The 19,785-nt window shown below is 44.4% G+C and overlaps 6 protein-coding genes across 7 annotated transcripts; 4 read left to right on the top strand and 2 right to left on the bottom strand.

Moving 5' to 3' along the window:
• Positions 1–394: 394 nt before the first annotated feature.
• On the top strand, positions 395–4,438 carry LOC130699582 (uncharacterized). The gene is made up of 3 exons (XM_057521833.2): positions 395–534; positions 592–692; positions 750–4,438. The coding sequence occupies exons 2-3, from the start codon at positions 605–607 to the stop codon at positions 4,112–4,114; spliced, it is 3,453 nt and encodes a 1,150-aa protein (XP_057377816.1). The 5' UTR covers positions 395–534; positions 592–604; the 3' UTR covers positions 4,115–4,438.
• A 2,748-nt stretch (positions 4,439–7,186) lies between these two features.
• LOC130699619 (guided entry of tail-anchored proteins factor 1-like) lies at positions 7,187–8,291 on the top strand. Its single transcript, XM_057521861.2, has 3 exons — positions 7,187–7,435; positions 7,762–7,995; positions 8,073–8,291. Exons 1-3 carry the CDS (start codon positions 7,367–7,369, stop codon positions 8,250–8,252), a joined length of 483 nt encoding a protein of 160 aa, XP_057377844.1. The 5' UTR covers positions 7,187–7,366; the 3' UTR covers positions 8,253–8,291.
• LOC130699618 (nuclear migration protein nudC-like) lies at positions 8,271–11,743 on the bottom strand. Its single transcript, XM_057521860.2, has 5 exons — positions 11,584–11,743; positions 11,426–11,503; positions 10,794–11,177; positions 8,506–8,903; positions 8,271–8,439 (listed from the first exon to the last, which is right to left on the bottom strand). The coding sequence occupies exons 1-5, from the start codon at positions 11,656–11,658 to the stop codon at positions 8,388–8,390; spliced, it is 987 nt and encodes a 328-aa protein (XP_057377843.1). The 5' UTR covers positions 11,659–11,743; the 3' UTR covers positions 8,271–8,387.
• Positions 9,138–11,414, top strand: LOC130699620 (uncharacterized). The gene is made up of 3 exons (XM_057521862.2): positions 9,138–9,323; positions 10,398–10,701; positions 10,759–11,414. Exons 1-3 carry the CDS (start codon positions 9,228–9,230, stop codon positions 10,782–10,784), a joined length of 426 nt encoding a protein of 141 aa, XP_057377845.1. The 5' UTR covers positions 9,138–9,227; the 3' UTR covers positions 10,785–11,414.
• A 177-nt stretch (positions 11,744–11,920) lies between the features above and the next one.
• Positions 11,921–14,706, top strand: LOC130699617 (mitogen-activated protein kinase kinase kinase 7-interacting protein 3 homolog). Of its 2 annotated transcripts, none has more exons than XM_057521859.2 (6): positions 11,921–12,001; positions 12,329–12,458; positions 12,527–13,022; positions 13,087–13,457; positions 13,519–13,858; positions 14,320–14,706. In XM_057521859.2, exons 2-6 carry the CDS (start codon positions 12,351–12,353, stop codon positions 14,343–14,345), a joined length of 1,341 nt encoding a protein of 446 aa, XP_057377842.1. In that variant the 5' UTR covers positions 11,921–12,001; positions 12,329–12,350; the 3' UTR covers positions 14,346–14,706. The 2 variants fall into 2 exon arrangements, with proteins under 2 accessions (XP_057377842.1, XP_057377841.1); XM_057521858.2 differs by having other exon boundaries at positions 11,922–12,244.
• A 1,326-nt stretch (positions 14,707–16,032) lies between these two features.
• On the bottom strand, positions 16,033–18,140 carry LOC130699616 (probable serine/threonine-protein kinase kinX). Its single transcript, XM_059494112.1, has 5 exons — positions 18,047–18,140; positions 17,722–17,990; positions 17,298–17,363; positions 16,924–17,232; positions 16,033–16,878 (listed from the first exon to the last, which is right to left on the bottom strand). The coding sequence occupies exons 1-5, from the start codon at positions 18,138–18,140 to the stop codon at positions 16,219–16,221; spliced, it is 1,398 nt and encodes a 465-aa protein (XP_059350095.1). The 3' UTR covers positions 16,033–16,218.
• Between the last annotated feature and the right edge of the window lie 1,645 nt (positions 18,141–19,785).

The raw sequence follows: 19,785 nt of genomic DNA, 5'->3' as shown, positions 1-19,785 counted from the left end.
CTCTATGCAACTACCCAGAAAAGCGGGGGTTATCATATTAGACTTTAATATCTTAACAATTCCTGCAGTTTTTTTAACAACAAGAGAGTTCTACAAGAGAAAAGTAGCACAATGACTCATTTTGTTCTATTATTTCCCGTCTGATTTCGTTTGGACGGCAATTATTTTACGTAGGTTCACTAAACCAATTTGTACTATTGTCTAAAATTGCTAAAACCAATTCGAGTAACATGTGTTTGTACGTTTTAAAGTAAGTAACTCGGTCGTTCCCACCAAGAAACATGGATTTAGTTCAAAATACAGCCAATGGCGGCGCTGACACATAGCAAAGAAAAATCAGTTCGATAGCTAGGCGGTTCTATAAATGGGCCGGCACTGTAGTGGCTGTCTCGATTCTTTGCAAACCATTTCCCTGTTGACTCAATTGCGTTCTACACAGATTCGGTGCTGCCTTGCATATTAAGAAAATTCAACTGTTGGAAGATTTTTCTTTGCCTGTGGAACAAATCCAAAACCTGTTCGGAAAACTAACAGGTAAGCAGTTAATAGAACATTTATTACAATCCCTCTTTAACTATTGTCACGTCTCAGTCTGTTTTCACCAATGGCTGACCCTATTCGAATATCAGCTCTGGGTCGTAATGGGAGGGTTGGAGATCTCTACAACCACTTTACCGACGGCATTATACCAGGTAATCGCAAACTTTAAACATTACAGTAATGTGGTTTATTGCCATTTTGTTTTGCAGTTGATGTGCCGAACGAACACAAATGGATTTCGAAAACTGAGGAAAACCCGACGTTCGAGTTTTTCTATCAGCAACCTGAAAACTTTAAAAGTCATTTGCTGGGTATCAACTCCCACTTGCTTCAGAATATCAACCAAGGGTCTGCGTCCAATCAACAACTTTGGTTCGCCGATTACCTTAATACAAACTCGATGGATGGCGATGAAGAACAAGCCCAAGTCACTCTATTGTTTCGACTAGTACGACGAACGGAAACCCTGGATTTAACTTTTCTACGATCCAAAATCAGCGACTATCAGCTAAGAAGTGGTGAGGTGGGCGCATCGCATGTAATTGACAAGGTCGTGTACGGTGCGGAGGTGATTTGCTCTATGCACAGAGCTTTGCATTTGAAGCAAGAAACGAAAGAGGCGGCCGAAGTCAGTATATACTTGGCGGCCAGAACGTACTTTGACGAGCAAATTATGGAAGCGCCAAGCGCAGAATTGCCACCCGAATTAGAGAAAGTCTCTATTACAGTTCTGAGTAGCCTAGAACCTGGTAAAAAGTACGAGGGCTCATTTAACTTCTTGAATCGCTACCTGCAAGACTTGCTAAAGCCTGATACCGAGGAGAATCAGCAGAAATGGAAACCCATTGAATTCCGTCTTCGAAACATACCGGCCATCAGAATCGAAGCTCGACTGTTGTCAGAGAGGAAAGCTAAGGTCGCTTTCGAAAAAGAACGGCATCAGGTCACTAAGAAATGGATGTTAAAGTACATTTGTGACGTTTCTAATGATCCTTCGCTTAAACGTTTCCCGCTACTCGAAAAGCATGTTTGCTATTTCCAAGATCTGATGACCCATTTTTGGAAGATGGTAGAAGAAGAATATAAGAATTGTGAAACATGTCTACCCGAAGAAGCTTTGAGCAGGATGCTATTGATTTCAAATTGCCTGAATAAAATAATCGAATGGTTTGCCTATCTGCAGAAGGAGGTTCAACAAATTGGCAGGCTTTTGAGTGGCACCGATTTTGAACTATTGTACTCTGCAGAAATCGAAGCTCGAATGATGAAAAAGAAAAACAACATGGCCAAACTGTTCATCTTAAAAGTTGAGGGCAAACAAGACTCTATATTAAATGATTTAGAGAAAGCATCGGGTCGACAAGCTTCGAATGCTATACTGCCTGTTTTGACGATTTTCTCTTGTGAGAAAGAGCGATATGAATCCGTTTATGCTGCTTTACGCAAATTCTCAGATGAGGCCAGATTGGTTTCTGAACATAGCCCTAGCTCTAGCCACCACATAGTACTTGACCCTTCGACGTTGGACGATGGAGCCATAGCGACTGTAGACTATTCTTACCAACCACCACGAAAAGTTTCAATGGATAAGCTAAGATCTGCGCCGGACGTTCAGCGGATTAACTTGAACGGTACAAATTCATCAACATTCGCTGCTGCTCCACATCAGAAAAATTTTAACTACGGTAGAAGAAAAGAACTTAACATGACAGTCAATGATTCAAGGAGAGTTCAAGTGCCTGACAGGGTCGATGAGGTGAAGAAATTCTATTGTGGCGCAGGTCAAAATTATACGACTCACCGAAATGCAGAGCCTCACGAAAATCGAAGAATCGCTGAAATTTACGCTGACGAGCGCAGATCGTACAGCACATTAATCAAAAAGGGATCGCCGAACGTATACTTACTAAATGCGACGGAAAAATCCAACAGCGACAAAGTCAATTGGTTCGACATTTGCCGGACCGGCGACCCTATTCGGTTGCCTAATCCGAAGAATCATAAAATCATCATTTTGATGGGCGCCACTGGATCCGGAAAGAGCACTCTGATCAACGGCATGGTCAACTACATCCTCGGTGTCCAGTGGAACGATCCGTTCCGTTTCAAATGCGTCCGCGAAGACGAATCCGAGTCACGGAATCAGGCGCACAGTCAGACCAGTTCGGTGACGGCCTACACAATTCACCACCAGGAAGGAATGGCCGTTCCATATTCCATTACCATCATCGACACGCCCGGATATGGAGACACAAGAGGAGTAGCACGGGACAAGGAAATCACGGCCGCCATCCACAGCTTTCTGACTCAACAAGAAATTCCAATCGGTGAAATTCACGCCGCCTGTTTTGTCGCCGCCTCGGGTGACAGTCGATTGACGGCCACTCAGCGCTACATCATCGACTCGGTTCTTTCTATCTTTGGAAAAGACATGAAGTCGAACCTTCGCTTGTTGGTGACATTTGCTGATAATGCTGATCCTCCCGTCGTCGGTGCTTGTCTTTCTGCCAATTTCCCTGCGACATCGGACGGCATCGCCTACAGCAAATTCAATAGTTCCGTTCTCTATTGTTCCAATGTGAAACAGGGAGATGACGAATTCAGTTTCGACCAGTTGTTCTGGGACATGGGTCACGACAATTTTAAGAAATTTTTTGATATGTTGGAGGGAATGAACGGTAGGAATCTCACGTCCACTAGGGAAGTCATTCACAGCAGACACCAACTGGAACAATCGCTGAAAGACATTGAAGAAGAAATGGAAGTGTGTCTAATCAAAATCGAAAACATAGAAATTTTCCAGCGGAAAATGAAAACGTGTGGCTATAATATGGAAGCCACCAAGAATTTCACCTTTGAACAGACAGTAATGCGCCGTAGGAAGTTCAGCTGTCCCAAGGGATACTTAGCTTATAACTGTCAAAGATGCAACGACACCTGCGAAAAGCTAGTTAAAAAAACGAGTTCACTCCACCAAACAAAAAGGCGTTGTGAAATTGCCGCCTGTCGATGTCCGCCATATGACCATAGTGTGCAAGATATGGAATATCGCATGGTTCCAGAGAAGGTAACAACGACTTTGTTGGACATGAAAGCCCAATACCAATCGAATTACGAAGGCAAGATGGACGCTGAAAAAATGCTGGACGTGTGCTCGGATGAGTTGCAAATAGCTAGAGTCAAAGTCTTGACTCTGCTCGAACAGGTGGCTAAGAACGTCAAGTCACTTGAATCCACAGCTTTACGTTCGAACGTAGTCAGCCCATCCGATTACCTGAGTTTGATGAGGAGTCGTGTTATGGAGGAACAGGCACCTGGCTACATGACACGTCTAGAGACATTAGATGATATACAGCAGATGTTGGCCAATGGTACGTCGCAACCGGTACATAGCACACGTGCAAGGGACAATCGACAGCCAACATCCCAATCAACAAATAGCTCATCTTATCCGGCTGCCGCGTCAAATTATGGTCAAGAATACAATATACCGCCACCTACGCAATACGAGCCAGTCTCCGGTGATCACGAAGAGAGTAAACCGAAGGGTAAATTGGGCTTCTTTGGACTTTGAAAAACATCGGAAAGTGACAACTGATTACCACAACAGAGAAAAAAAGCGAATCGTGGAAGGTTTAAGCTTATGTTTTGCGTGTATATCAAATTTAAGTTACAGTTCTAACCCTTTCTTTATCCTAACAAAAGACATCGCTCCGAAGACAAACAAAAAATCAAGACATTGGTGGGTGCGCTTTGTCAAAGGAATTCTTCATTTTAAATCAGTTAACAAAAATCGATTAAACCGACTTGCTGCAATTAATTTCTGGGAACTCTAAGCTTTAAAAGAAATGACTTATAATTTTAAAATTAATGCCAACTTTGCCAAGTGTCAAAAGGTAACGTTCTAGTTTTTATTTACATTACCCTATTTACTAGTATCGTACCTTCAATACGCTGTAGACAGAAATCGAAAAATCGACATTTGTAATACATGCGAAATGCTTATCTTCAAACATTTGATATCATTCGTCTTAAGTTTGCCTCGGGTGCTGATTAGCATATTGCAATGAAGAAAGGTACCCTTTTCGTTTTCACCACACCTTTTCCCCTATCCTTTAAGAAAATGATGCACTTGGCATGGGGCAAACTACGGAGAAGCGACAAAGGCAACATTGAATTAGTTAAAAATCTTATTTTAACAAAAAGCAACATGTCGTTGGGTACTTTAGTTGGGAACTGGCGGAAAATACTGAAGAACGAAAGATTTCCTGAGACAACACAAAAGGCGGATTAAGAACCAGAATGTGTCTCGTGAACGAACGCGTGTGCGTATAATCCCATAGCGAAACGTGACAGATGACGGTAACTGTAGCGAAGAGGTCTTCGGGTACGGAACAACCTTGTTTGGGGACAGTGAACGCATTGAAACGCCAGCACGTGTTCATAGTTCGTGAAGATTACACTATTGCTACTATCATTATTCCAATTTAAGCCTTTGATGAGATTACGGATCTACGAACATTTTTATGTCGGATTCGGGTAAAGCATTCGTCGCATGAAACCTGTAGACCGCGAGTTCGCCCTAACAAAAGCAGGGAACCTATTTACGAGATATAGAATAATATAAAAACGCTAAGTGTGTTGCGTAGTCCTTGCAAACTCATCAATTTGGTTCGTATGGAATAAATACACAAGACATATGCAAAGACAAATAGTGACTGTTCAACTCGTGAGTATCGGTCATCAACCTACGCCTGTCTAGCTATGAAAATCAAAATGCACGACACAAGCGAGTCGGTTATGACAACATAGCGCATTAGACGACAACAGAAAGCCTCAGTGATAGCATGGAAAAAGATTAATTCGATAGAATACCTTCAATAAACCCATTCCATTATGGCGGCGATGAATCACGGCACGTCAGTATATGCCCAATATGGAAATGTTGCTCGATGAAGAAGAACAATGGAAACGGCCATCGGGATTTCCGAGAGGCCTCCGGATAGTACACGAGACTGTGTCGATAACGTCCTCGATGCAAGTCCTGACTACGTCTTCCCAACAATTCATCTTGGAATAGAAGGAAGAACATTAGAGATTTCAATTACAAAAGTTTAGACATTTTATCCTAATGAGATTGAAAAATAATGTTGACTGCCGTACCTGCCCTATATCCTTTCACCTAACTCTGCCAAAAGGTTAAATTCTTTGGATTTCATACCCACCAGGCTGGGCATTGGAGATCGTGATCATGATTCACCCACGTTGAGGGAAACGAATCTAATTGTCCCGTCAATCTGTGCCAAATGGGACAAAACGTACAGGGTACACAGATGATAAGCCATCACAAATAGCAAATTTACATGTACACTATGTAAATTCAGATCTTACCAAACGATTTGCGAAACATCCATTACTACTACTACTACTACTACTAAAATGTTTTCAAAAAGAAAATTTCTGTAGGACATTGGCGAAAGTAAAATATAAATCTTTTTACCTCCAACTTGTTGCAAAGTGCTTCCTCGGCCACGTTGACTGCGGAGTTGAGTGTCCCAAGTGAAATGTGTACTAGAAATTCACACATCTAAATAGTGTAACAATTATTTTAATTTATAAGGAGATTGAGCAACATTTCTCACCCAATAGGCTGCTGCAGGTATTCAGGATGGAAAGGTGAAAGTTCGAGCCAGGTAATTTCGATTTCAACGACCGTATCTGTAATGTCGCAACACGTGCTCAACATGTTGCGTAACCTATGTTAGTTGAGTAATTTTTTTTCAAAACGGCCTGTCGTGTCGGTAAAGGAAATCACTTCACCAAAAACTAAAAGTTACCATGAGGAGCACATGCACACGTGAGATCGTTAGCCAAGTGATGACACCTATGAATTTCAACAATCTAATAACGAGTGATAGTATGGATACAATACACATCATAAATTTCGTTTCAGTGCCAACAATTGATGCCCAATTAATATTTTTCGTTACCATTATACACGCAGCTGGGAAAGTTCGATGTGCAAGTTTTCACAATCGTCCACGCCGTCCCACACCTTCTCACGCCGCCATGATGTCTTCACAGCTTTGTATATAACTCACGTATATCACTATCCCAACGTACAGATAAGATGACTATATCAAGATCTTAACAATCATCAGAAAACCGATAAGATTATATGAAAACTTAATTATGTAGCTGTTGTCGAGAGATACACAGCTCCATATTCTCGGGAGGTGCATCCTTATCTACGCAGATAAGAAAAGAATGAGACGAAGAAATTTCAGGACAACCTTAGGCAAAAATAAGCTCTCTCAGCCCTTTGCGAAAGGCGGGAAAAAACATGGCCGTCATTAGCCAATAAGATTCGAGAAGATGGTGCATAAGGATGGGTGAGGAAATGAAGCATTCTGAATCCTTTTGATGTCAATTATCAATTTGTCATTTACTAACCAAAACATGGAAAATAAGCCCCATGCACGTAATATGCTGAAATTTTTTTCCATAATCGTATTGCTATGATGATGTAATTTATCACGACTGATAAGGTTCAGGCAACATTGCATTTCGTCATGGATTGGACATCTTTAATTCATACTAACCGGAGCCTTCAGATTGCCTAGTTCATACTGCATATTTTAAGCCTGTGACACGATACCGAAAAACGTAATTGTAATTTCTAATTCAATAGGGTAATTCACCTTCCAAATGTGTGACACTATGCTGCTTGTTTTGATCATGGCTGAAGTATCGCTCCATCGAGAACCGATTCAATTCAAAGCAGACGATTCTGTCGAATACTAAGTGTATTCCAACGTTTTTGAAGATGATAACGTTCTGGATGGTTGCTTTGTTTATGCTCATTGGATCTCTATTACCGAGTATTGTGAAATGGGTAAGTTCTTGATTTAGTTTCATTATATTTTTCTAAATTTTATGGACTAGGTTGGCAAGGTAGAAAGTTCTGGACAGAGTACTTTGAACATCTTTCGAAACATGTAAATGCATATCTCTATCAGGCAGGTTGAGATAAGATCAGTTTATAAAAAATAAGACTTTTTTTTATGACTGATTATATTTCTTTTATTACTATCATCAATTTCATCATTCTGTTGGCACACCATCTACATGACATTAGTCATAATCCTATTGCTCATCAAGATAGTGTTCAAATCGTTGTCTAGACTAAAGCAAACACTTTCCAACGATTCATGTTTGTAGGGCACACACTTCATATTCAAGATAACTGACAAAGAACAAATACATAGAGAAGAATTCAAAGAACTCAGGAAAGAGTTGGCTGGCATATCTGCTGTAGATGAATTTGCACGTTACGCCCGCACTCAGCGAAAAATAAACAAGCTGGAGGAACAAATCCAAGCTCTTGGTCAGTCGAGAATGGACGATCGGGAATCTATCAGATGGAAATTTACTAAAACCATACAGGTTATCAATGTAAGGTGTAGCATGTGAATATATTTCTAACGTCATTGAACTCTGATTTAGTTAACCCTCGTTTGCTTGTCTGACAGGGTACCGTTCTTGTCTACCTGGCTGTCACTCAACGGTACGAACCAGTTCTTACTGGAGTTCCTGACTGGTTCTGGCCACTGAATCTCGTGCTTAGTTACCCCACCGGGGTCGAAGGCGCACTCAGCATTGTATTCTGGTTATTTATATGTAACAACGCCTGTCGGGCAATCCTCAAATGAAAACACTTGCACGTGGTATGAACACCAATTTCCGAATGATGTATTTTGAAAAGAATGTAGAAAAAAAGGGGGAAATTAAGCGTTTCTTAATAGTGGAAATGTGGGATGAAAACATTCTATTTAAAAAATAATCATTCAAGAAAATTTGCACTTGCTGAAATCCATTTCAGGATGTTGTTCCATGAACCTGTTAAAAATAGAAAAGTTCACTTATCGTGATGTAAGCTGATTGCTTATTCAATGAAATATTTACTTTTTGAGCATGTCTTGCTTCTTTTGCTCCTCGGACGTCGGCAGTCCCATTTCCTTCTGGCGCTGGTCGTACATCATCTTCTCGACGAGCCCGCGCGTCTCCCCGTCCAGATCAGACAGCTTCGACGGCTCCGGATTGATCTTTTTGGTGTTGATCTCCGGATCCGACACGACTAGGCGACTCCACCACTCCATCTTGTTCACCTTCTCGAGCGTGATGAGCACCGTCTGTTTATCTTCAAGCAGCCACGTTGATTCTTCCATCTTGACGTCATGCAAGAGGCGGTCGTCGAGCATGGCCGGCAGCTGATTCTTGACGGCGGCCTTGACGTGATTTTTCTGGATCTCGACCGTCAGATCGCGCGAACGGAGTCCGGCCCTCGGCAACGGGATCCGCACCTGTACAGCCCAAAAAAAAAATTGTAATTATGAACTGAATCATGGAATAACCCACCCTAAGGCACTACAGACAGTTTTAAGAGATTATCGTGTGGTGTTCTACCTGTTGGGAGGGACTGGTCATGGGGAGAAAGAAAAGCAAGAGTGTAACAGAGGAGGAGGAGGAGGAGCAGAGAGAAGAGGTGGGTTTGGTCCGTTTGGAAGGAGAGGTCGTGGATCAGTTACACAGAGTGAGTCCACCTTTACGGTTGCCTATTTTTTTTGCCCACACAACAAAGTAGGAAATAACAAACAACCAGGAAATATTCAAAGTGACGCGAGAAAATGTCATTCAACGGCCACTGGATTTCATCCAACGCTAATTTCATCCCGCCCGTCGCTCAAGTCCATCGCCAATATCTGCATCATCAACAGGAGCAGGTCAGAATGAATAAACTTATTCTACTGTTTCGAAGACGTCGATGGCTTCTGGGAACGCGTTAAGCGAACGTGACATGTGAGGACGGCGGAATGTCAAGGCCGAATGGCAACAGATTCCTGGGGTTAACGTACTGGTTAAGACCACTGCTTCTATTCTCCGTTGTCAACACATGTCATAGTCCCGTGCTCGTGGTGCCATTATACAAAGGTAGATAAATGAAGAGGTAAATGACCTCACCCTTGACCTTGACTGCCCGTGATAAAGGAAACCAGTTTCAAAAGGAAAAAAAAACGAGTGTGGTTACCGTAGTACGTTTTTCAAGATGGGCCATAGTTATCCGGGAAAACCCTTCTTTTTTTTTCCCCTAAAAAAAATCTTCTCATAATTCAACGGACCCGTTATTTTCTAGTTTTGGAGAAGCAAACAGTGTTCTTAGGTAGTTTCCAGGAAAGGTAGGAGGTTGTTGGGGACGAATGGGCCGAAGCATCGCAGAGATCACGTATAGATAGAAGGGCAAGTGCCCCCTTTCAGCTTAAGAGTATTCGCATTTTTTTTTGCTAGGTGACCTTCTACAAGTGTCCTCCCAAAAAGGGACAAATGGCCATCAAGTTCAATAGTCAAACCACAATGGAATTCTAATCTAAGCTGGCGAAAAGATACAGACAATATGATTCAACTCGGAATTTCCACAATTATTATTAAACTTGCTATTATTTACAATATACAATACCCGGGGAAAAACCAGTTGGTGAGGAAACGCACCACCGGCGCCTACCTATTATAAACAGCCTCACCATACAAAGAAACTATAGGAGAAATAATAGAGGTAGAGTACGTAGACTCGCCCTGAGGGGCCAAAACACAAATAAAAAATTTTAATAGATCAGTGGAGAAGGTTCTCTTAGCACTTTCAGTTTTTTGTTTTTATTCATACGGTAAATTTTACTGTACCCGGACTTGACGATCAAAACCTTGAACTCTGTCGTGCTCTATCATCGTGGGGATGCGGCGCTTAACCTTCACAAATGCCTTCTATTAACTATTTCGAATTTGCTTAACGAAAATTTTTCCAGGGAACTCTTCACATTCCTCGTCCTGTTCTCACTATCGTACAAATGCCTGGGGAACAACATAGCTTGGATAGCATCAATTTGCCGCCTACACCACCGTCGTCATCGTCTAGCAATGAGCTGACAATGTCCGTCTCAAGCAGCTACATTTACGATCGCTGCGGCACGCCGACGAGATTCACCTTATTGGGAGAGTCGGGAGCTATTACTCGGAAAAACCGAACTACACCCACCACTTGTCAACTGTCCCTCACGTTTTGTACTCTGGCCCTTTTGGCCTTGGTCGGCATGATCGTCTACATGGAAGGTAAACTTTTGTCCCATCCAAAATTTATTACAATTAACTACTTATATAATTTTATAGTCTACATGAACGAACGCCGAGTCTAAATGCTTTACCTCAATGTCGGAGAGGGTCTGAGTCCATCGGTAGTTGGGCATATCGCAACCATTGCCGGCATTGGGTTTGAGTTTGCCAGCGTCCTGTGGATCCTCCTCTTCTTCATCCTTTTTTGTGGTGTCAACGTCCTTTGTGGCTGCTTTAGCCACCACCGTCGACGATTCCTTTTGCTTTTGTTGTTGCATCATCTCAGCGGCTTCTTCATCCGTCAATTCTCTGATTTTCGGCTCGAGAGCTTCACGTTTTTCCTGCTCTTCCAATTGTTTCTGCTCTTTTTCTCTACGTTCCTTGATTTTTCTTTCCCGTTCCTCGACTTCGGCTCGTTTTTTGGCTGTTTCCTGGTCTGCCTTTACCCTATATTTGTTAAACTTCTCCATCAGCAGCTGGAGCAACAAGAAAGTGATCATCAGTTCTCGACAAAAAGAATAGAAAACATTTAAAATTCAGCAAGAGACCAAATCATGCTATGTCAGAATAAATGCTATTAATATTTATTGCCTGTGTTTTGCTGCCTTCAGACATACTTGTACGACATGTTTTCATGAATTCTGTCTCTCGGTTTCTCTTTTGAGTTGTTACCCTGAAAATACATGTTCGGCCTAGTGGGGCAACGTCAGTCATTCATTATTACCTTTTCAGCTGCTTGAATTCCTGCACCAGTATAAAAGTCTGTTTTTCGACACAGGAAACTGAAGATCGTGTCGAGCAACTGAAAATAAACATTTTAGTACATACAAAAATCAAGCATGGAACAGAAACAAAAACCAAGCGACAAAGAAATAGTATTACGTCTTGAACACCCCCTTCATGTTGGGTGGCTATGGACAACAAAATTCCATCAAAAGCTTCCGTTTTATCAGCCATTATGCTATGAAATGAGTTTCACGTGTTAAATTCGAGAATTTTCCGGCCGAAATTTGCACGCAACTTCGAACGGACGACGTTTTGATAAAAAACAACGAGCTTGGTAACCAGCGTTGCACAACAATAACAAGTAAAATTTTCAAAAAATCAGAAAATATGTAATCGTGTTTTACATACTTAAATTCAAGAAGTTTTGAAAACCTGATAATTTTCATTAAATATATGAATAACTTTATTAGCATATACTATTACGCAACGTTGCCTTAAGACCAAAACATGGCCGTATGGTAAAGGTGGGAAAACTGTGGGGCGGTCTGCGAGCGATCCTGAAATAAACACTGACGTGAGTTTTATGGGAATTTGAGAAGACCCATTCTCCAATTGTGAACCGTCTCCCTTTGGGAATCGAAAGCTATTTCTCGTTTTAATTTCCAGCCAAACGTTTGCAATAGGCAAACTAATTGGTTTGCAATTGGTTATGGTTTGCTAAGTCGATGTACGCTTGGATATTTCACGTCCTTCTACTATTGTTTATTCCCACCTACGCCTCGAACGTTAATGATGCCAGACGGTAGTGCTTTTGCAAGTACGGTGGTTCTTTATTTTTTTTTCTCCTCCCTCCTAATGTGCTGTACTATGAAACAAATTTTATTATTAGTTGTTTGTTCAGGTTGAATGGATTGTTACCTGTAATGGACCCCATTGAACTCACACAATTTGGGCTGAAACAACTATTTTATCAGGTAAAGCAAGGCTTTCCTGAGGTGCCTGATTCTGTTGTCAATGATTGCATCAGAAAGGTAAGATCTTGGTTGGAAAATTGCTGTGCAGAAATTCACCCACTGTTGTTATTTGCCATCCCATACAGGCTTGTTACAACAGGCAAGCTGCAGAAGCCCTACTGCAGAGAGAGGCTCCTAAATATGGCAGGTTTCCCCTCGTCAAGAAAACAACTCAGGGAAATCCCAAAAGTCTTTCGGCAGGAAATTCACCCCTCGACGGTGGACCCAAATCTCTCACTGACTGCGTGACACCTACCAAAGTTCCTCCAGCACTGCCAGTCACACCACCAGTGGCTGCAGCAGCAGCTGCATCTTCCGGTCCTAGTCCACCGATCTACAGCTCGCCACTTTATCGGCCCGACATTGATTTGTCACTGCCTCCTCCAGACATCTCCAGTGGTCGGGAGACAAAAGCGTCGTCTCAAGTGCAAGTCTTTTGCGAGCAGCCCAGATCGTCGACGTCAGTCAACGTCATCCTCCAACCGGCGGCCGACACTCTTCCCTACGTCACCTACTCGTCAGCCTCCACTGACCATCACAGAGGATTACACTCGCAGCTACAAATTACAATCAGTCCTCAAGGTATCGAATTCCCTGAAAGAAAATCGTTGTTTAATTATTAAAATTTTAAATTCATAAATGATAGGAGGAACAGTATCGGCCGTTCAGCGATCTAATTTACATTCTCCGTGGCATTACGGTGCGATGCCTGTACCTAACCCGGTGAACGGCCTCAGCCAGCAACAGTCGACCTCTTCGTTGAGCTTACCTGATCAGGCAGAGCACATCAAAGAGCAATGCAAACGACGTGAATCTTTGCGTCGCTCCTTGGAGGAGGACCGCCAACAGTTGATCCTGTTGCGTCGCAAAGTCGAAAACCTTCAAGAAGAATTGACGAAAGAAAAACAACTCCTCGACACGAGCGAGAGAAATAACGTACCCCAACGATTACCACCAGCGCCACCTATTGCCCGGATTCTGCCACATTATCCGCATCAACTCCAGCGCCAACAAGCCGTAATCGCTCATATTTTTTATACGTCATTAAATCATTTGAATATTTCCTTTCTCTCGCCAGGTGATTGACTTGGAAAACTTGAAAGATGAAATGCGCAACTTGGAGGTGGATTGCCAGCGGATGTATCAAGAGCTGGTCACGCGTAACAGCGAAAACCCTAATCCATCAACGACTCTGTCTACAGCATCGACTGGCAGCCCAGCGTTCTTTAACGGAATGCCGCTGCCAATAGCCAGTTTGACGGAGGAGGAGGATGATGAATCGGACGGCTGGAACTGCAGCCGTTGCACCTTCCAGAACCACCCGGCGTTGAGCAAGTGTGAGGAATGCGAATCGCCACGTCCCGTCTCCAGCCCGCCATGCGCTCCTTCTTCGTCTATGGTCACCTCTTCAACGCAAGGTGATGAGCTGTCTCTGCTGGGCAGTGGTAGTCTTAATCATGATGATATTAGTAGCGATAATAACGTGGTGGGTTGCTTTCTCCAGCGGACGCAGCCGGAGATGGCCAGGTTATTGTTGTTGTGCTTTTATTGGCTTGTTGTGACCTTTTGCTTATTCTACCAATTTCTTGTCCTCTTTTCTCGGGTGTGCTGGTTGTGGCTTTCTCTATTCACAGCAGGGATAATGGCCGTCCGTAATTTGATACCGTACAGCCGGCCGGGCAACATCCACATCCACGTCCGCCACCGTCCGCGTAAATACCACCATCTCTCATTTTTGCATTTGGTGCCAACCTATTTCAAACGTATTCGCTTTTGCAAAACACCTGCCGCTTTTTAAGCTTCTTCTCTTAGTTTTAGTGCCATCCTCTGAAAGACACAAACTAACCATAACAGTCGTTTCTCTTTGTTTTTGTTCCAGGGACGATCCAAGGGTGGGGTGTCTAAAAAGAAAACAACGAATCGGATTGGATTTTATCTTTGTTTCACGGCATTTCTTTCTTTACAAAAAAAAAATAAGAATTAAAAAAAAAAAAAAATTAAGTCTCGTCGGACGGCCGTGCGATTCATCATCAGAATCCCCCCTGAAGGAACCAACGGCCGTTTCTAAAATATTATTATTTTTTACTTCTCCTTCTGCTCATTCGTTTCGATATTTCATATTCTGAAAAAAAAATTTGCAGTGAATGAAAGATTCGTTCATTGCATATCCTCTGTATCATCCCTCTCCTTTGAATTCACGTGTGTACATATATTATATACTTATTGATCATTTGCATACATCTGCACATCGTCCGTTAAAACAAAACGGAGTTGTGGTCATTCAAAATTTCCTCAGTTACAGGTGCGCTCACCCTTCCGGGCCAACAAAATGAAATTCATAAGAAAGGTATACATTTACGTTTTTCTATTTTCTTTAAGGTCATTGCTCTTTTATTTATTTTTCTTGGCCGTTTCTTCTATTGTTTTTTTTATAGACACGTACATGCGAAAATTGCGCAGCCTTAAGAGTTCGTGACAAAGTTTGACAAACACTTGAAATGCAACGTCGAAAAACCTTTGCTGGAACGCCTCAGGCAGTGCCCGGTTATGGTCTTTTTTTTTTTAAAAGAAAAGAAGGGAGTGCCATAAACCTTTGTATGTCGAGACATTTCGTCAGACATGCACATGTTGAATGCACTGTTTAATTAAGAAGCAGGTAAACACGTTAAATCAATGAATAATTCAACGCGAACCGTGAAACCGTTTTTCGTTCTTTTACCGGTTGAGGTTCAACCCTGGAACAGGTGCAGTCAACGGTTCGTGCCAACTAGTAGTTCAACAAATAGGTAAATAAAAAATTTAAAAAAAAGCCAAGTAGCCACACTGAATGCAAGTTGTGCCAATGACTTTAAAAGGAAGAGCCGGTTATAATCCCAACCCCCCAAAAAATGGGGGATTCTGGAACCGGCTTGTAGCGTGATGGAAGGCACATGTTGGCACGGAAGGGCGGTGTGGGAATGTTATTTGTTCTATCCTTTAGCGAAAAGGAATGGAGGTCAAACCGTTGTAAACGATGTGTCACGACACATGTGGCCTTCATTTGACCAGACTCGTTTACAATGGGCGATGACGGCGTCTAAAAGACTCTGAGCTTTTGAAAAGGAATTGCTCGTTTGAATCCGGAGAAACACATGGTGTGTATTGTAATCAATCATTAGTGAATCGAACGGCATGTTAACACGAGGGAATTTTGAAAGGGAAAAGATTTTTGAACTCGGACGGGGGGGGGGATATTTTAAATAATTAAAGCCACAAGTAGACGAGAGGCAAAAAAGAAAAACATGGAAATTTTTAAATAACCAATCACCAAACAATTTTTTTTTTTCGCGTTTGGGGGAACGGCACGCGATTCGACTGGGGATTTTTTTTTTTTTTATGTTTTGTTTTTTAAATTTTTTATTTAAAAATCCCGACCCAAAAACAAGAAAAAGTTGCTGTTTTTTGGAAGAAAAATGAGCGTAAAAAATGGAGAACGGGGTGGTTCAAAATGTGAATGGGAAATTGGGAATTCAAGGTGGTTGTTGTGGAGACGAGTTTTTGTTCAAAATGAAAAACAATCGAAATTAAAAATAATCATCTTGATGACACACAAAAAATAAATTGAAAAGGGCGTGGCTGGATGGCTTTGTTGCGGTCTCCAAACGTTTTGCTAAAAAATACGTGGGGCTTTCATTTGCATTTCAAAACGTCATCATTTTTTGAATTGCAAGGCACTTTGTTTTTTTTGAAAAAGGGGGGTTTTATTTCGATGGGAAAGGGCGTTTGCGATGGATCGTGTTTAAAATTTGATGATGCGGCGACCGAGGGATCTCAAACCGAACTTGGACTTTGTGCGGCTGTTGACTCGCGACTCGAAGCGAGCGGAAGCCGGCTTGGTTTCAGCATCGGCCGAGGTAACGACGATGGCAGCAGAGTCATCCTGCGTTTGGGGCTTTTCTTCGGCCACGTCCTTGGCATGGGCCGGGGTACCGGCGTCGTTGACGAGGATGTACTCGACTTTGCAGTCGGTGCTCTTCTTCGTCTCGTCAGCGGCTGGGTCAGCTACAACGGCTTCGGCAACCTTTTCTTGTTCTTGTTCGACGACGACGGGTTCGGCAACCTTTTCTTGTTCTTGCTCAACAATGACGGGTTCGGCAACCTTTTCTTGTTCTTGCTCAAAGACGACGGGCTCGGCAACCTTTTCTTGTTCCTGCTCAGCGACGACAGGTTCGGCAACCTTTTCTTGCTCTTGTTCTGCAGCAACGGGTTCGGCAGCTTTCTCCTCCTCGGCCACTACGGGTTCGGCAACCTTTTCTTGTTCTGCGGCAACGGGCTCGACAACCTTCTCCTGCTCTACAACGGCTGGTTCGGCAACCTTTTCTTCTTCAGCAACCTTCTCCTGTTCAACGGCGACGGTTTCAGCAACTTTTTCTTGCTCAACAGCAGCGGGTTCGGCTACCTTTTCCTGTTCATCGGCGACGGGCTCGGCAACGGGCTCGGCAACCTTCTCCTGTTCAACAGCAACAGGCTCGGCAACCTTCTCCTCTTCAGTGGCAACGGCTTCAGCAACCTTTTCTTGCTCAACAGCGACAGGTTCAGCTACTTTCTCCTGCTCAACTGGTTCGGCAACCTTTTCCTGTTCAGCAACCACCTCTTGTTCAGCCACAGCAGGTTCAGCAACTTTCTCCTGTTCAGCAACGGCAGGCTCGGCAACCTTCTCTTCCTCAGCTACCACAGAGTCGGCAACTTTTTCCTGCTCAGCAACAACGGGTTCGGCAACCTTCTCCTGTTCAGCAACAACGTGCTCGGCAACCTTCTTGTTCAGCAACAACAGGTTCGGCAACCTTTTTCTTCTTCAGCAACAACGGGCTCGGCTACCTTCTCTTGTTCAGCAACAATGGGTTCGGCAACTTTCTCCTGTTCAGCAACAACGGGCTCGGCAACCTTCTCTTCTTCAACAACAACAGGTTCGGCAACTGTCTCTTGTACGGCAAAAACGGGCTCGGCAACCTTCTCTTGTTCAGCAACAGGTTCGGCAACCTTCTCTTGTTCAACAACGGGCTCGGCAACCTTCTTGTTCATCAGCAACAACGGGTTCGGCAACCTTCTCTTCTTCAACAACAACGGGCTCGGCAACCTTCTCTTGTTCATCAGCAACAACGGGTTCGGCAACCTTCTTCTTCAACAACAACGGGCTCGGCAACCTTCTTCTTCAACAACAACGGGCTCGGCAACCTTCTCCTGTTCATCAGCAACAACGGGTTCGGCCACCTTCTTCTTCAACAACAACGGGCTCGGCAACCTTCTCTTCTTCAACAACAACGGGCTCGGCAACCTTCTCCTGTTCGACAGCCACGGTCTGCTCGATCTTCAAGTCGTCAGCGACGGGCTTTTCCACTTTGTGATCAGACTCGACGGCCTGCACCTGGGCCGGCTCTTCGACTTCCGTGGCCGTGACGCGATCGGGTATGGCGATGACAGCGGCCGGCTTCAACGACACCTGGGCGTCCCTTGATGACCAACAGCGAGGCTGCCAGACGAAACGACAATCTCCTCGCGGTAGATCAGCGGCTGCTCAGCTGGAACTTTCACTTGCGAATCGGCCTGCGGCAATTGGACGGGCTCACCCGACTGGACCAATTCCACTTGGATCTTCTCCACCGAGTTGTCCTCGTTCGATTCGGTGGCCGTTTCCACTTTCTCGGTCGATGCGTTCTCCATCGAGTTGTCCTGTTCCTTCGAGTTGTCCACCTGCACGGGGCTCACAACTTTGGCCGGCTGGTCAGCCTCGAGGACGGCCAGGACGGTGTCTTGCTGGTCGACTTTGTTGGGCGTAGCGACGTCGGATTCGATCCACACTTCGGGTTTCTGGAAGGTCGGCGTAGCTGGGAATGGCCGCGAAGGGACCTGGACGGCGTCCTGTTCTTGAGGGACGGCCGGTGCTACTTGGATCCAGATTTCCTGTTGGCTGTCGGGATTTGGCTGGGCTTCGGCCACTGGAACAGCAGCGTCTTCTACGGGTTTCTGTTCTGTAGCTTCAATGACGGGCAGAGGGTCGACCTGGACAACGTCGGCGACGACTGGAGTCTCCTCGACAGCCACAACTGGAACAACATCTTGGACTGGCTTCTGTTCAACTTCGACGACGGGCAGAGGATCGACCTGGACGACATCAGCGACGACTTCCTGTGCGGGCTCTGCTACTGGAACGACGTCTTCTTCGGGTTTCTGTTCAACTTCAACGACGGGCAAAGGATCAACCTGGATAGCTACAACTGGAACAACGTCCTCTTGAGGTTTCTGTTCGACTTCGGCGATTGGGGACAACTCGACGACTTGCTGTTCATCAGCAACTGGAACGGCCTCCTGTGCGGGCTCGACGACTGGAACAAGGTCTTCTACGGGCTTTTGTTCCACTTCGGCGACGGGCAGAGGATCGACCTGGACGACGTCAGCGACGACTGGAGTTTCGACGCTTGACGTCGGTTCGGCAACAGCGATGATTTGTTGTTCGATGTCGGCCAGTGGATCGACGGGCACGAATTCAACGACAGCCTCGGGTTGATTGGCGTCAGCAGAGACGACTGGAACGACGATGGCATCATCGGTTTGGCCTACTTGGAAAGCGGTTTCAGGCAACTTGAACGGGTTCGTCAACGGGTTGGCTTCAACGGTTTCAGCAACCGCGACGGGTTCCTCAACTTTGGTGGATTCGGCAACCTTGATCGGCTGAAGCTGCTTCGACGGCTACCTGAACGGGTTCGGCAACTGGTTCGGACACTGCTTCCGCAACTTGTTCGACATTGGGTTCGGCAACCACGGCGATCGGCTGGATTTGGGCTTCGACAACGGGTTCGACGACAGCCATTGGGGCCGGTTTGTCATCTTGGACTATTCGACCGCGACGGGCTCTTGGCTGTCGAACGACATTCCTGATGGAACAACCAACGGGCTGGAGCCGGCTGATCGAAATCGGCCTCCGATTGGACGGCAGCCACCTGTTGAGTAGGTTCAAACTGGGCCTGTGCTTACGCTCAAGAATCCGTCTGAGTGGCCGGCTCTTGCAGTTCGGTTGCTGTTCATTTAGCTGGTTGCTGGGCGACGTCCGGCACGAAGTGCCAACCAATTTGCTTAGATCGAACTCTTCTTCTTCCTGTGGTTGGTGATGATCTTCGTTGTGATCGAGCACAAGGACGACGAGTTGTTGAGTTTTCAACCCTTCGTCGGCCACGTTGGGCGCCACGACGGCGATCACGCCCGCAGCTGTTGGCTTCTGCACCTTCCATTTTTATTCATTGCCAAAAGGTAAAGGTATTGAAATGATGTTATTATTCGATGTCGTCTATACTTTAACAACGGTTTTTGT

Source organism: Daphnia carinata, chromosome 2 (assembly GCF_022539665.2).
Source record: "Daphnia carinata strain CSIRO-1 chromosome 2, CSIRO_AGI_Dcar_HiC_V3, whole genome shotgun sequence".
Lineage (NCBI taxonomy): Eukaryota > Metazoa > Arthropoda > Branchiopoda > Diplostraca > Daphniidae > Daphnia > Daphnia carinata.
Note: the sequence above shows the minus strand (reverse complement) of the source record. Positions and strands in the feature narration are given on the sequence as shown.

Bases quoted from the DNA above. Each gene is read 5' to 3' on its own strand.
- LOC130699582 (XM_057521833.2), top strand. From the start codon at position 605: ATGGCTGACCCTATTCGAATATCAGCTCTGGGTCGTAATGGGAGGGTT. The intron at 693-749 runs GTAATCGCAAAC...TTTGTTTTGCAG, and splicing joins TACCGACGGCATTATACCAG to TTGATGTGCCGAACGAACAC.
- LOC130699619 (XM_057521861.2), top strand. From the start codon at position 7,367: ATGATAACGTTCTGGATGGTTGCTTTGTTTATGCTCATTGGATCTCTA. The intron at 7,436-7,761 runs GTAAGTTCTTGA...TCATGTTTGTAG, and splicing joins TACCGAGTATTGTGAAATGG to GGCACACACTTCATATTCAA. The intron at 7,996-8,072 runs GTAAGGTGTAGC...CTTGTCTGACAG, and splicing joins AAACCATACAGGTTATCAAT to GGTACCGTTCTTGTCTACCT.
- LOC130699620 (XM_057521862.2), top strand. From the start codon at position 9,228: ATGTCATTCAACGGCCACTGGATTTCATCCAACGCTAATTTCATCCCG. The intron at 9,324-10,397 runs GTCAGAATGAAT...AAATTTTTCCAG, and splicing joins TGCATCATCAACAGGAGCAG to GGAACTCTTCACATTCCTCG. The intron at 10,702-10,758 runs GTAAACTTTTGT...ATAATTTTATAG, and splicing joins CATGATCGTCTACATGGAAG to TCTACATGAACGAACGCCGA.
- LOC130699618 (XM_057521860.2), bottom strand. From the start codon at position 11,658: ATGGCTGATAAAACGGAAGCTTTTGATGGAATTTTGTTGTCCATAGCC. The intron at 11,504-11,583 runs GTAATACTATTT...GTTTATTTTCAG, and splicing joins ATGAAGGGGGTGTTCAAGAC to TTGCTCGACACGATCTTCAG. The intron at 8,440-8,505 runs GTAAATATTTCA...TATTTTTAACAG, and splicing joins AAGCAAGACATGCTCAAAAA to GTTCATGGAACAACATCCTG.
- LOC130699617 (XM_057521859.2), top strand. From the start codon at position 12,351: ATGGACCCCATTGAACTCACACAATTTGGGCTGAAACAACTATTTTAT. The intron at 13,023-13,086 runs GTATCGAATTCC...CATAAATGATAG, and splicing joins AATTACAATCAGTCCTCAAG to GAGGAACAGTATCGGCCGTT. The intron at 13,458-13,518 runs GTAATCGCTCAT...TTCTCTCGCCAG, and splicing joins AACTCCAGCGCCAACAAGCC to GTGATTGACTTGGAAAACTT.
- LOC130699616 (XM_059494112.1), bottom strand. From the start codon at position 18,140: ATGGAGAACGCATCGACCGAGAAAGTGGAAACGGCCACCGAATCGAAC. The intron at 17,233-17,297 runs GTAGCCGAGCCC...CTGAACAAGAAG, and splicing joins TTGTTGCTGAACAAGAGAAG to GTTGCCGAGCACGTTGTTGC. The intron at 16,879-16,923 runs GTTGCCGAGCCC...GAACAGGAAAAG, and splicing joins TTGCTGTTGAACAGGAGAAG to GTAGCCGAACCCGCTGCTGT.